This window comes from Pecten maximus, chromosome 1 (genome assembly GCF_902652985.1).
Source record: "Pecten maximus chromosome 1, xPecMax1.1, whole genome shotgun sequence".
Taxonomy (NCBI): Eukaryota; Metazoa; Mollusca; class Bivalvia; order Pectinida; family Pectinidae; genus Pecten; species Pecten maximus.
The window spans coordinates 38412228-38427988 of NC_047015.1; the positions used below are offsets into that span (position 1 = coordinate 38412228).

At 35.0% G+C, this 15761-nt stretch overlaps 1 protein-coding gene across 1 annotated transcript; it reads left to right on the top strand.

The window, feature by feature from the left end:
• Positions 1–1569: 1569 nt before the first annotated feature.
• On the top strand, positions 1570–13881 carry LOC117332931 (mitotic spindle assembly checkpoint protein MAD1-like). The gene is made up of 17 exons (XM_033892014.1): positions 1570–1717; positions 2260–2436; positions 3444–3601; positions 4023–4205; positions 4687–4811; positions 5103–5184; positions 5334–5464; positions 6125–6239; positions 6823–6881; positions 7349–7435; positions 8119–8263; positions 8691–8888; positions 10506–10591; positions 11092–11182; positions 11851–12073; positions 12488–12678; positions 12995–13881. Exons 2-17 carry the CDS (start codon positions 2268–2270, stop codon positions 13151–13153), a joined length of 2202 nt encoding a protein of 733 aa, XP_033747905.1. The 5' UTR covers positions 1570–1717; positions 2260–2267; the 3' UTR covers positions 13154–13881.
• The last annotated feature ends 1880 nt before the right edge of the window (positions 13882–15761 follow it).

Consider the following 15761-nt stretch of genomic DNA (forward strand, 5'->3'; position numbering starts at 1 on the left):
ATTGCCTAGGCAAAAATCGAATATTGCTTAGGCAAAAATATTTCAGCCTAGGTAATATTCGATTTATGCTTAGGCAAAATTATTTCTGCCTAGGCAGAAATCGAATTTTGCCTAGGCAGAAATCGAATTTTGCCTAGGCAATATTATTTTTGCTTAGGCAGAAATATTTTTGCCTAGGCAAAAATCGAATTTTGCCTAGGCAATATTATTTTTGCCTAGGCAAAATTCGATTTCTGCCTAAGCAAAAATAATTTTGCCTAGGCAAAAATATTTAATTATGACATCCTTCCCGCGCCATATGTGAAAGAGTAATATTTTCACTATATATCTCATGCGTTTTGACATAATTTCAATGGGGTTTTATTACTTTATTTTTATTGAGTATTCTTGAAATTCCATACATTAGTAGTAGACAACTGGCACCTCTTTCGTCCGATATTTTTTTCTGAAATAGACGAATTCACATATGTGATGTGTAAGTTTCAGATACGCCGTAACAAAAATGTTGCGTTGTTTCGTTCTTCATCGTTACCTTATAATGACGTCGCTAAAAAATAAAATGCAATTTGCAACATCTCTTCAAACATTATCAAAGAAATGCAAATAATTAATTCTCTATAATTAAGTGTGTGAACTTTTAAAATAGTCCATTGAAAAACAAAGTGACAAAAATCATTGAAAAATTTGTCCAAATACATGAAATACAAAATGTATATATAAATCAAAGATATAAAGGGAAACTAATGAAATTAGACACTTTCCCATTTTATCATGTTGTGTAATTAAAACGCAAGAAATAAAGAAATATCAAATGGATGTAAATCACCATAGCTTTCTTATTTACTCGTTGAGGGACTTGATGTTAACAAGTAGACCCGAGACGAAGCCTTTACTGTCTTCATTCTATAAAAAAAATATGTTTCAGTTTCTATTTTAATACTAAAACTATGTATTTCCAACAATAGTTTCTCCCATGATATGTTTATCAATTGTAGTCCTTGAAATATCAATATTATTTTTGTCCGTTACAGAACAATGCACGTGATTTGAATATTATGATAACCTTGCCGATCGTTTGGATGATGGTTCATGTATATGTGGTACAAGTGTTGGACATATTATTATATGGTGTCGTTGGTATAGTTCCTATATTTTTTTTTAAATCACGATTTTTGAGTGTGTAGTGTGTATTTTTTTCACATGTAAATTCTAACAATCGACATGTAAAAGTGGTATGAGAGTGATTGTGTATTTTCTCATTCATAATTTATTCCATTATTGTCTTACTGCGCAATACTCAATATGTGATTTTTAAATTTACAATAATACCTGTAACGTTATACTATCTAAATATTGAGCCGGAAATTTCGATTTTCCTGGGTTTAAATATTTATTTCCTTTGTGAATGATGGAGAGAAAAAAAACCGGATCATTGTTTTCATCTCTAAGCTATGAAATGAATTAGTAATTGAATACTTAAAATCGACGAACCGGTTTGTCCGCACCGATAACAATATCTAGAGATTCCTAAGGGTCGATAACCTCAATTATAGAGTAGCCTCCCTTGGATTGGACACAAAAATGGCGCCGTGTTTCAAGAAGTTTGGAAGTCCTGTATGATGAAGCAATGTAAAGCTGTATTGACCTAAAACTTTTGTTTTCGTTATAGTTTTATGGCTAGTTGTTGTACCACGGGTTGAATTAAACATATTTATAAGTAAGTATAAAAGTTAATGTCACAGTTTAGATAATAACGAATGTCGTATCAATAAACCGGGTACCGGCCGATTTTGTAAACAAATTTCCTTTTAATTTAGCGGACCTCACATATGCAGAAACTCCGGATTTTAATATAATGGAATACATAGTTATTTGTTGTAATGTTTGTTTGACAATCTGACTGAGACCATTTGGCAAACATTACGTATTCATAGCAAGTAGGATTTAGCATGTGGCCCCCAAATTCTTCTCTCAGTCTAACTCTTGGAGGATAACACGGCGATAAAATTACGACAAGCGCATTGCGCCAGAACCCAAAAATAACCAGAGACCTTTAGCTAGATGGAAGTACCCCCAATACCTGAACATGGACAATGGTGAACGTCTCGTAAGAATAAGAAGTGAAAATAAAAAGATTTGACCATTAAATTCATTAAGCAAAAAAAAAAAAAAAATCAAAAACAAATCTGACATTAAACATCACAACATGATGACCTAAATGCATTAATAAAGTTCTTTTTGTTTCGGTTTTAATTTTAGTATCCAAAATGGATACACCAGAAGACAACACGGCAGTCATCCGTATGAAAAGGGATTTTGACAGCTTTCTATCTAACACCAGTCGTCATGGTCTCCCACGGTTTGACCTGGATCGCAGCACAGACATCTCCCTGAATCAGTCTGCACAATCTGCTGTTTCCATCAAACACCTGCTGGGTTTGTGGTTTGCCTGGATGTCGAGGCATTTGCTTGATTGGATGTATTTTTGGGAGGAGGCAAACAAAATAGTAAAAGATCCCAAATGTTGATGGATTTTGAGGATTGGTATATGTAACCAGATTGATAACATGTGTTAAACTAATTCCCCTAGCTATATAAACGTGTCAACAAGCAATTTACTTATAATTTTAACACAGAGTTTTGCACAAATAATGCACACATTTTTTTTGAAAAATTGACAAGTGTAAAAATCACACTACACAGGAACAAGACTTTGCTGGTTTGATGCTTGGATGACATAAATGTGATTTGAGATTTGTATTTGTCGTATCCTTTGACAGCAGGAGTATGATTTAATGTTTAACTTTATAATGAATTTAGTAAGTAAATATTGAACAAAATAATCAAGGAAATAAATACCTATTTTGATGTTTAATTCCTTAAAATTTTATATATAAATCGCTATATCAACGATTACATGGATTTACCTTTGTCAAGCAACACGTTCAGGGCACATATATATACGATCTCATTTGAGCAAGTTGCTGTATTCAGGTGCAATATGATGTATAATGACTCATTTAACATTCAACAAAACTTAGTAGCTGAATCAACTTTTTGTCAGTGTAGCTGAATCGACTTGTTCACTATTTGCTACCTCAATGTGCATTAATTAAAGTGAACATGAAGGAGACCTGTCAATTTGATTGCAATCTCATACACTTAGCACCTCAGTGTACATATGCTGCACTGGTCATTTTCTGATAAAGGTGACAAGAGTAATACCACTGAAACATCACTTAATCCTATACTGATTGTGATATACTAGAGTCCATTCACAGTCATACCAATCTGAAGAAATGTATAACTATAAAAACGAAAAAGGTACTTATGAATTATGGTGGGATTTATAATATTTTCTTTGAAAAAAAATGCATTTCATCACATAAAATTGCATAATTTATCTTATATGGCATATTCCTTATTTAAATTTTATTTCATAGATCGAGAAAAGGAAGGAAGATTAAAAGATGCAGAAATGGCTGCTGCTAAAAGCAAAATATTACAACTTCAGTCCGAGGTTGAACAGATACGAACATCTAATAAAAGAGCCAAAATTGAAATGGATTTCAACATTGGTAGCATGAAAGGCGAAAGGGAGGTAAGTCAAAAAATAAAAGTATGTATTAAAATGTGTTGGACTGAGATTTTGAAGTTGTTTCTGTTAACTTGTGTCTGTATCGCTTGTGTAACTCCACTATCTCCTCATGACCAACTGTTTTATCTTAACTATTAACAAATCCTATGTATTAATTAAAATTATATCTGACAGTAACACACTCATGTTGTCCTGAGAGAAGAAATACTCTCAAATTCTATAGATTGTCTTGTAACAAGTATGTCCTCATACTTTAATTAAGAGATTGTTGATCTCTTGGACTTACTGCAGGTTAAATTTGATTTACATGTATAAGAACAAATGCGATGTAACACAAATAATAACATGTGAAATAGCTTTGCAATCACTTTGTTTTGTTAATTAGTAGTTGTCTTTCATTTTTACGTCTTTTCTACATCTGTAGCGAGAAGAAGAAATGATGAAGGAGCTGAAAGCCAAGTTAAAGTACATGTCTGACAAGGAGAAAAATCTACAGGATGAACTTGAAACCTGTCGAGGGGAGTTGAAACAGGAGAAGGTAGATTTTGAGGCCAAGATGTTGGCCCAGCAGAAGGAGAAAATTCATATGCAGCAGATACTACAGCAGGCAAGTATAACCGAGATACACAATACACAATTTTTCAGTATCCTGTGATAATCAGTGTTCAGATGAGATTTGCCAGATAAAAAAAAAATCTTACAGCCCCCACCATTCCTCAGCCAATCCAGAAAAATATGTTAGTTTACTGTGACATGTTAATGTTTGAAATGTTTTGAGAAGGAAAGCTGGTAAAGAATTTCAATTTTGAAAATATTTCATGAGGGTTACATGTGTAGCTGATCATGATTTAAATGGTGCTTTCTAGATAATATATAGGATATTTGGGTAGGTACACACATTTAGAGCCAGTAGGATAACCAGAATTAGATATTTGATGTGATTTTAGATTTCATGATAGTAAAAAGATGTTTACCCAATGTGATATTATATTAGGGTAGCAAATTGCATCATTCACTATGCAACTGTCCAGTATTTTTTTCTCTCAATATTGGTAATTCATTGTTTTTATGAAATGTTTTCTATTCAGTTGAGAGATTCATCGAAAACTAAAATATATGAATTGCAAAATGAATTGATGAAGTGTCAGACAGAAATGCAGCAAGCAAATGTAGAAGTAGAAGAAACAAGTGAACAGTTAAAACTGCAGCTGAGGTTTGTATCATAACTGATTTGGAAGTGTAAAGGCATACAACTTGAATTCTAGAAATGTCTTCAACAGAAATGTAGAAGTGCCGTTTACCTTGTTGATCTCGTTAATTTTCAAATAATGATTGATGAAATACAAAAAATTTCAACATTTAAGACATTCAATATACATTCAGTTGCTCGTTTTGTGATTGTATTCTTGAAAAATAAAACAATTTAATACAAGGTATTTAGGGCAGTTATTCATCTAGTATAAGTGACAGCAGCTACAGTATTTCTGTGAAATGACCATTTAAGGAGAACAACTGACTTGTCGTTGGAATTGAAGGAGTTAGAGGAGTGTAGACATACTGCACAGCAAGCTGAACACAAGATTAAGGTAGGTGTATATCAGTTTCTTTGTGTTCAATGTCACTTTACTGCCTATTATATAGCCATTCATGTAAGATCATGTGCTTTGTTATGTACATATATATCATGAGCACAAGATCATGATTAGTTTGATGCAACAATTATTGATGTACTCAGATGCTGGAGCAACAGGTGAGCAGGATGTCAGAGGATGCAGTCATGACCCAGGCCATGAAGAGTCAGATCACCTCTCTCCCAGCACTGGAGAAGGAAGTCAGGAAACTTCGTGAAGAGAACGAATATTTGAGGTACAGTGTTTCAATGAAAATGCTCCCTCTTTGGTCCAAAATGGAGAGGAAAAGCAAAATGAAAAAAAAAATCTGGTCAACTGTTGAAAAAACAAATTAGCCTTTAAAAGTGCTGGAAATTCATTTGATATGATTTGTAGGGATATCGGCCAATGACTTACTGCCTCAATTTTCATATGCATACATGTATTTTTCACTTTATCTGAAATGCTTGAAACAGCTCTGAAGAATTCGAGGTCTTGATATGAAAGCTATATAAATGATAGTCACCATGTTCGCCTCCGAAGCAGGTCATTAATAAATACCATTCAAGACATTAAAATGTTAATACATTGTTTTATTTGTATTTACATTTTCTCCACATTTTGCTGTTTCATATAGATTCCTGTTTGATTTAAATTAAGTTACTCATTACCAAAGTGTAATACATTAATAGAGCAGCTGTTGTGACCATTGAACTGTCACCCTCCCAATTCGATGGTTGATTATGTCATTATGGTCACAGAAGCATTGGTATTTATTGTTGCACAAATTCCACTTGTTTTTAATAGAAATATTTTGTTGTTGATTTGTGTTTAATGCACCATACCTATGTCAGTTAAGTGTTGTATTTATTTTGTCTGAGATAATCCATTTACTTTTCTTATTTATTTTCATCAGGGGTACAAATGAAAACAATCTACTGCTTAAAGAACAAGCAGAAAGTATGAAGAAAAAATTGGAGAGGTTAGAACAGCGATCTGAAGACTTTGCAAAAATGGAAGTTGAAAATACAGTAAGTGTAACTGTCTGTCTTTAAACCTTCATATTGAGACAGTAGAGGCCACCATCATCAGAAGCTAGGCTATGCATAGGTTTCCTTTGATCCTTGATTGTGCATGTTAAATTTTATGACTAATCAGAAAACCAAATAGCTGACAATTAGTTGATTTTTATCACTCAAGGTTTGCTCTCTCTCTATATTGTTTAGAAAATTAGATGACCTATTTATAATATGATATGCATGTTCCTGGTGATCCGAATCAAAAGATATTAGACTGCCAGGCAGCTGTCTGAAATTTTGGCAATTTAAGTTAATTACTTGGGTTCCTTTTATTTTGAGGAAGTATAAGATAGGGTTTTCTAAGTTTCTTATGTTGGTTCCGCTTATTCCTTAACAGTTTTACACGTCTAATTTTGAATCTGATTGCAAGAACAAGTTGGCTGACAACAGTATCTGACTTTATAATTAGAGGTTATTTTGAGTATTATTATTCATTATTGATATTGACTACATGCTGATGTGAACTTAAAATGATAAAATACTGGGTACATGCATGTTTTGTAGTAGATATTAAAACATAATATAATTGTTTCAGGAAATGAAATATCGTCTGGAAAAGTGGGAGTCTGTAGATAGTGATGGAATAAGAATACAGTAAGTGATGTGTTTTTAAATGATATTCATAAAGATGAGAAGCAAAACTGAATAATTTGATCCTCATATCTGTAGCTACTCTAACAGTGCCATAAATATTTGTGTATAGTGCACACTTTTTGTCAAAATTTGACTGACTTGTCATGATGGTTCTGGTTCCTAAGTCTATAGTTTGTAAATATTGAATTTGTGTATCTTAAAATTTAGCTGAATAGAATAATAGTTTTGTTCAGACATATTAATTGAATGGAGAGAAAATAAATCAATCTTGTAGTGTGACTTTTCATTTGAAGCATTTTAATCAAATTATCTGATTGTCTTGCAGGAAAGCCCCATAGATATCTGCATTATCAGGAATTTGACCCCATTTAATGAAGAAAATGTAGAAGTATATAGAAGTACATAGTGAAGTATCTTAATGGTAATCTTTAACTGTAAAGACTAAATTTTGACTGTTGTATTGACAGAAATCCGACCCAGATGAGCCAGAGGATAGCACATCTACAGGAAATGAATGCTGTACTGCTGGAAAAACAGGGCAAACTGCAGAGCAGGTATACTAATACATTAAATATATATTTAGATCCTGAGTTAATTTTTAGCTCACCTTTAGACCAGGTGAGCTTGAAATATGGCATAGCACAGCATCTGTCGTCTGTCCATCGTCTGAATTGTTTGTCAGCTGTTCTTGAAAATCACTGCTAGTCATGAACAACGTATTGGATTTTTACCAAATTTGGTTTAAAGCATACTTGGATGAAGAGGAACAAATTTTGTATTAACGGTAGATATGGCCCCCAGAGTCCTGAGGGGTATCATCCAAAAGAGAATTATAGCAAATACTTTGAAATCCTTCTTCAGTCTGTAGAAATGTAAAGACTTTTGCTATAGTAACTGAAATATCCAAGTGAGCAATACAGGCCCTCTAGGCCTCTCATTTTGTTTTTCTTTTCCATGATTAAAATTTACACGGAAGTTAAGTACTGGAATGCCTTCAGGAGACTGGGGTCAGTTTTGATCCCTTTTCTTCATTTTGTCAGCTAATTACACGAACGAGGGGATTTGTATTTGTCATACTTTTTAAAACAAGATTGACAAAGAATTGAAAAGAAATATTTTCTTTCAAAATAACTCAAATTGCAACATATTGTGAAAAGTAGAATTTCTCTATGATTTAAAGTGTTGCTTTTGTCTTTTTTGGTTAGAATGAACGTAAGTAGAATATGTCCTGTTGTAGTTTCCACCTAGAGGAGGAGAATGGCCGATGCTTAAAGTACAAGTATGAGATGTTACAGAGACAACATGATCAGGACAAAATCAAATCACAACACCTCATGGAACAGTTGAAACGCTTCCAACGCAAACTTCTCCTTTTCTCCAAGGTAAGTCCTACAGAAAAAGTTCATCCAAAGTAAATATCTTGAGTTTTTTCCAGTTCATGTGATATGAGTGATGTTTAGAATTTACCTTTTGAAAAGACATTTTGATTTCGATTTGCCACCTTTTTGTGAAGGCCCTTCTCTATTGTTGTTTGGCCCTATATTACTCCAATAGTCGATGGAACATGAAATAATACACAAACAAAAATAAAATATTTTACTCTTATTCATATATTGCTGAAATCTGTGACACAAATCTTCACTCATCTATAAAAAAAAAATTCATGTCTTCCTAACTAGAAGTCCAGGCACCAGAGTGAATAATACTGATTCTCTTGGTATATGTGTCACTTTACCCTGCAAATTCACTAACTTTCCTAGGCCAGAGATCTGATAGGCACATTTAATCAGTTAATACTATTTGCTGTAGGAAAGAGATGGGTACAAACAGATCATAGACTCCTACGAGAGTGAACTGACCAGTAATATTGGGTCACTGACCACAAGCCGCGTCCAACACCAGGAGGGAGTTATCGACGGCTACAGGAAACAGGTGGAGATGCTGGAGGCTAACATTAACAAGTTGACACAGGAGCTTACCAATTACAAAATGCAGGGCTGTCAAAAGGTATGATCACCATATACTGAATTAAATCCCTCCAAGTGTGGAGTTATGTTTCATACTCAGATGACGATGTTATGAAGTGAGTAGATTAATGTGAACTTTGAGGAGAAAAGGGATGAATTTGTGATCCCATCAACTCCTCCCTATAAGACACTGGCTAGATGGTTAGATGACCAGTTGAGTGATGACTCATAGCAGGGTTGAGTTAATGAGACTAGTATGGTATTTCACAGCTCCAGCTTTATAGGAAACAGATTTTTGATTTTAAGGAACAATGCAATACATCATACATCTTATATGTCAGAATTGTCACACATACAGCCATTTACCAAAAATGTGTGTAGAAGTCTTTAGTATTTTTCGAGGCCTAGATTTCAATGGAGTTTGCTGAAAAAAATCGTAATTTTCATACTTCATTTGATGTAAAAATGTTAATTTTATTAAGTCACCTGAGACGAAGTCTCAAGTGACCTATTCTGATCTTGTTTTGTCCATCGCTGTGCATTGTCCGTTGTGCATCGTAAACAATCTATATTTTCAACTTCTCCTCCAAAACCTCTGAACCAAATTCAATGAAATGTGGCAGGAAGCTGCCATGGCCAAAGGTCAACCAAAATTGTGAATAATATGGTCCCCATCCCCCAGGGACCTGAGGGGTGGGGCCAAACAGGGTCAAATTAACTGAAATTTAAAAAAACCTTTTTCTAAAAACCCAAATAAGGTAGAATAAAATATTCTTCATACATGGAAGGTTCTTGAGGTGCTTTACCAAAATTGTGAATTTCATGACACTGGGGTCTCATGTTTGCCTGGAGAAGGGGATAAACTTTACTGTAGTTTATACAGGGAAATCACATTTTTGACTATCATTTGTTTGATTTCTATTGGAATTCATTCCAACTTGGTTAACATTATCAGCATAGGATGACAGCTTAATGGTATGCACATGTTGGCCCTGACTGACCCCACGTCAAATTACTTAACATATTTCAAAAATCAGGTGACCGTTGAGGCCCATGGGCCTATTATAAAACAATTTTGAAATAATCAACATCAATTGATATTAATCATGCTTGTTGGCCCGGATTGAAACGCGTGAGGGATCTTCCTTTGGGAGGAAACTGGAGTACCTTGGGAAAACCAATGTGGTTGGACAGATGACCCCATACCTTTTCATGTCTGATGGGGAATCACACCCTGGCTGCCTAGGTGAAAGGAAAGTGTGTTACCACTGTTTCACCTTCATTTGATGTGTTCGGATCAATAAGAATAAGGAAGAGTCCAATCTCTCACTCTGGTCCTATATAGAAAGAAGTTTGATACTTTGTGTAAATTGTTCATTGACATAGACACCAGACCCTGTAATCTCCTGGTTGGGTGTAAGAAGATTAGGTATACAAACTTAAATGTGCTGCATGCTCTGATAAGTCACTACGAAATGAAGCACTGTGCATGTAATCCAGAAAATATCACAAGATAGCCCAGAGTATGGTTAGTGTTAGCTTGACAGCAGATGGAAACAGAGAATGGGGCCCTATTCCTGAGTTAGGCACCTGAGTTTATTGTATTGGATAAAATTGATACATTCAGTCTTCAAATTTTATATATATTTTACTTCAGGATACATCATCCTCAGTTGATGGTAATGGAGTAGTTCCAAGGCATCAAGTGGACAACACAGATCAGAAGATCATACTGCAACTCAGGTAAGTTTTTATAGGAGCATACATCAGTGATGGAGCCATTTTTACACAAACCTTACGAATGTTTTAAAATCATTTCCTGGTAGTTTGCTGTAGTTATATGGAAACAAGTGTTAACCTTGAAAGAATATATTCTCCAACAATTATTGTTAGAGATATGTCCCTGTTCCTCTAAACAATCTTTTTTTATGTTCATTAGATGATGATATTTGTTAAAAATTTTGTATAGTGACAAATGAACATATCAGTATAGAAAATATCATTCAAGATGGTGACATAGAAAATAGCTGTAAAAATTTGCAGTCCAACCCTATTAGCTTGTTTGTCATTTGTGACCAGGACGTCCATATTATATATCTCATTTATCTCTCAAATGTGTGATATTTGAAAAAAAATTTTTTTAGTATTCATTTGAAAATGAAATGTTTCATGGTTGAAAATATAGCATGTGCTGAGAAAAGATTTGGCAAGTCAGAATACACATGTATAACACTGAATTTCAGGGAAAGAATAGAAAAATTAGAAAAACAATTGGAGAAGACTGAGGAGGAAAAATTCATCCTTGAATCAAGAATAGAACAGCGACACCTTCAGGTAAAGAGAGGCTAACTTAGGATATCGTAAATAATAGAACAGTGACACCTCCAGGTAAACAGAGGCTAACTTAGGATATCGTAAATAATAGAACAATGACACCTCCAGGTAAAGAGAGGCTAACTTAGGATATCGTAAATAATAGAACAGTGACACCGCCAGGTAAACAGAGGCTAACTTAGGATATCGTAAAGAATAGAACAGTGACACCTCCAGGTAAACAGAGGCTAACTTAGGATATCATAAATAATAGAACAGTGACACCTCCAGGTAAACAGAGGCTAACTTAGGATATCGTAAATAATACAACAGTGACACCTCCAGGTAAACAGAGGCTAACTTAGGATATCGTAAATAATACAACAGTGACACCGCCAGGTAAACAGAGGCTAACTTAGGATATCATAAATAATAGAACAGTGACACCTTCAGGTAAACGGAGGCTAACTTAGGATATCGTAAATAATACAACCGTGACACCTACAGGTAAACAGAGGCTAACTTAGGATATCGTAAATAATACAACAGTGACACTGCCAGGTAAGCAGGTTAACTAAAGATACAAGATGTTGGCTTCCTTTTCTTTTGTCATACATTTTCGAATACATTATGCTGCTTTTTTATGAAAAATATATTTAGAATGTTAAAATTAATGTCTATATTGACAGGGTGACTTTGATCCAACCAAGACAAAGGTGTTACACTTCAGTATGAACCCAGTAGCTTTAGCACAAGCTAAAAAGAAGGAAATCATTGCAGAACTCACAGAGGAAAACGACAAATTAAAACATAGGTTGAAGTTGCTGGAGGAATCAGAGGGGAAAGTTGATGACCTTACTTTGCAAGTACAACAGAAGATGGAAGAACCTTGTTCAAGTAAAGAGCTGGATGGTAAGTTTGTAGGAATGGTGATCCAATATTGTGAGGAATACTGATCTTCTGACTTGATACAGCAATGTTATGTCTTTCCAATGTTTTAGCAATCAAGCAAAGAGTTCAGATTAATTTGAATTGTGATCAGGGACTGAACCTTTTAGCATTCAGCCTTTTAGAAGTTTTAACTTCACAGAAATCTGGTGCCCATTCTGCATTTTGGTATCAAAACATGTCATGTTGGTGTCATTTCTGTTTAGATTTGTTCAGTAAATAAGTCCCACTAAAAAAAAATAATGTACATAGTACATGTTAATGGTTGCACATGCATAGTCAGAAAACTAAAATCAGAATGACCATCAGTGTGATGTAGACAGTAACATCTTGATATGAATTTGCTAATACAATATATATATATATCATCTCTCACAGGCTTGAAGGAACAGTTGTCAAGGGAAGAGACAAAGAATAAGAGATTGATGGAAGTATTTAAAAAGACAAGTCAGGAATTCAGGGAAGTGTGTTACCAGTTGACCGGTTACAAAATTGACATTTTATCGTCCAATCAGTACAAGCTCACGAGTATGTATGCTGAATCACCAGAGGACTTCTTCCTGTTCCAGGTAAATATATAATTGTGTGGTCGAGTCCTGTCGTGTCTTTATTTGGCTTACTTATTTTAGTATAGAGATTGTCTCAGACATATACACTGGCCTTTCCGTATGTTGTTCAGTGAAGTAACACACAACTACCAGCTTCTGCTTGGAGCAGTCCCCCTACTCTGGCTGATCATGGAGAGTCAACAAACAAATATATACTCTTGTTTTCATAACATATTTGGGTTGGGGTGTTTCATTCAGAATCTCAAAATCAAGACACCAACTAAGTATTGTTGATTTTAAAAAGTGCTGAATTTATAAATGTGTGTTCTGATTTCAGCAAAGTTCCAGTGGTGAAGTACAGATGCTGGGAACTGACTTCTCTAACACACTAGAGGAAGCCATAGAACTTTACCTCGCTAAACAGGACAGTATTCCAGCCTTCCTCAGTAGTATCACACTTAATCTGTTCAGCAGACAGACAATGATGATTGGCTGACCTTTACCTTCAGTGACCTTGACAATTAAATGTGCTTCATAGTTGTGTTTCAGCACACTATGATGATTGGGATTATAGAAGAATGATGTCATTTACACCAAAATTCAAACTCCAGTGTATGGCTTAGGATGATTGGCTGACAAAAGGAACAATCCCACTATGAGGCTGACTCCAGAATGTGTGAAATTATATTCACAATTAAGCTGACCTTCAAAGCTTCATGGACCTCCATACTGTGTGGGCATAGTAAAACAACACAATGTTTATTATACTCCTGTTGGGCTGCCTTGGTGGTACAGATTCCAATGAGACAATATCCAACACCAAACACTATATGCCAATGTCAGTTGTGTAATTCCTGTATGACAATGTGTAGAAGGGATCCAAACATGTCTACATTTCTTTTAGATGGGAAGATATACACTGTATACCTATCCACGACAAACCATCTAATGGATTGTTATCATAACATTCAAAATTGTCTACTGGGTATATGTGTGCTATCTAAGGATGTACCTTCAGGGTTCTTTATTGTACTGATGAGTTGTTAGGAATGCTTTTAAGTATGCATTGAACTTTGAGAATGATACCACTAGAATTCAGGCATACACACATAAGTACATTTACTTGTATGCATGCCATCTTGTTATTGATTATAAATGCTTTATATATTGTATAAAACAATGTGACATTAAACTTTACCCAATAATTCCAAATGTGGATGAAAATTTTGTTTGTGGATCTTTTTATTACCCTTTGCCTGTGGTCTGTAAATAATCCTTGTTACCGCTATTTCCCACCTTAGGATCCCACCTACGTTCAGCAAGGTCAATGAGGCTCTTCTGTTCAGACTCATTTGAGCACCAAATTGAACTCCTTTCTGGGAGGCCAATAGATGACTTGATGTCCCTACCAAGATTTTTGAAGATCCAACCACCCTAATACTCTGCACAGCATGAAGATTCAACTCAAGAACCTGCTCACTTTCAGCAAGATCACTGAAACTCTGCTACTGTTATTGTTCTGAAAGTATTGAATATATCTTTCCCAAATATCTTGCGAAGGTTTCCTTAAATCCTTAAATTTTGATATTGATTGGAAAACAAAATGGCCTATTGGTGTCCATTTTGAATTTTATTAGTTGAATTTTGTTAATTTTTTCTCAGAAAGTACTAAATGGCTCTTTTACAAACTTCATATATAGGGTATCCTTGGTCCCTTAAACTTGTGTATGTTTAATTTTGAGACTGATCGAAAACACTAATGGCCAACAAGCGGCCATCTTTGATTTTGACAGTTGAAGTTTGTTATTACAATTTATCAAGAGGTACTGGAAGGATATTTCTCAAACCTGAATTGTAGGTTCCCCTGGGTCCCAGGATGCCATCTTAGATTTTGACAGTGGGAGATTGTTATTTCTTAAGAAGTTCTGGAATGTAACAAGTTCCCTCTTCCTGGAAACATGCTCGACATCATTGGCTCACTTGTCTGGAGGGTAGATAAGCTTATGCCATTTTGTAGTGTCTGTCCGACTTTTCCATTTAAATAACTTCTCAAGAAGAGGCCCAGAGGCCTGCATCGCTCACATGGTCAGTTAGGAAGGATGATAAAATTAGTTACTATTTCCAGTTTTTTGTTGACCGTAATATGTTGATGTTATAGGAAATATTTCAAACAGATCAAGAGGTGATATGATTTCCAAATACATTGGTGAATCATAATGTAGGGTTTTGCATAGATGCATTGTCGAGTCAGTTAGTGGTATTAAAATACCAAAATTATCTCTATGTTTTTATTAGGTCACCTGAGACAAAGTCTCAAGTGACCTATTCTAATCCCCTTTTGTCCGTCGTCGTGCGTCGTGCGTCGTCCGTCGTGCGTCGTCCGTCGTCCGTCGTGCGTCCGTAAACAATTTACATTTTCGACTTCTTCTCCAAAACCCACTAACCAAATTCTATGAAATTTGGCAGGAAGCTTCTATGGCTAAAGGTCAACCAAAATTGTAAATTATATGGTCCCCACCCCCCAGGGGCCTGAGGGGCGGGGCCAAAAAGGGTCAAATTGACTAAAACTTCAAAAATCTTCTTCTCTACTCTCAGATATGCTGGAATCAAACACTCTTCATAGATGGAAGGGTCTTAAGGTGCTTTACCAAAATTGTAAATTTCATGACTCAGGGGTTTCACGTTTGCCCCTGGGGAGGGGCTAAACTTTACTATAGTTTATATTGGGAAATCACATTTTTGACTTTAATTTATTTTATTTCTATTGGAATTCATTCTAATTTTGTAAACATTGTCAGCATGGGATGACAGTTTGATGGCATGCACATGTTGGCCCTGACTGACCCCAGGGGCTAATGGGCGGGGCTAAAAAGGGCCAAATTGACTGAAATTTCAAAAATCTTCTTCTCTACTCTCAGATATGCTGGAATCAAACACTCTTCATAGATGGAAGGGTCTTAAGGTGCTTTACCAAAATTGTAAATTTCATGACCCAGGGGTTTTACGTTTGCCCCTGGGGAGGGGCTAAACTTTACTATAGTTTATATAGGGAAATCACATTTTTGACTTTAATTTATTTTATTTCTATTGGAATTCATTCTAAT

Excerpts from the sequence above, each read along its gene's own strand:
- LOC117332931 (XM_033892014.1), top strand. The coding sequence starts at position 2,268 with ATGGATACACCAGAAGACAACACGGCAGTCATCCGTATGAAAAGGGAT. Across the intron at positions 10,592-11,091 it reads AAGATCATACTGCAACTCAG|GGAAAGAATAGAAAAATTAG; the intron begins GTAAGTTTTTAT and ends ACTGAATTTCAG. Across the intron at positions 12,679-12,994 it reads AGGACTTCTTCCTGTTCCAG|CAAAGTTCCAGTGGTGAAGT; the intron begins GTAAATATATAA and ends TTCTGATTTCAG.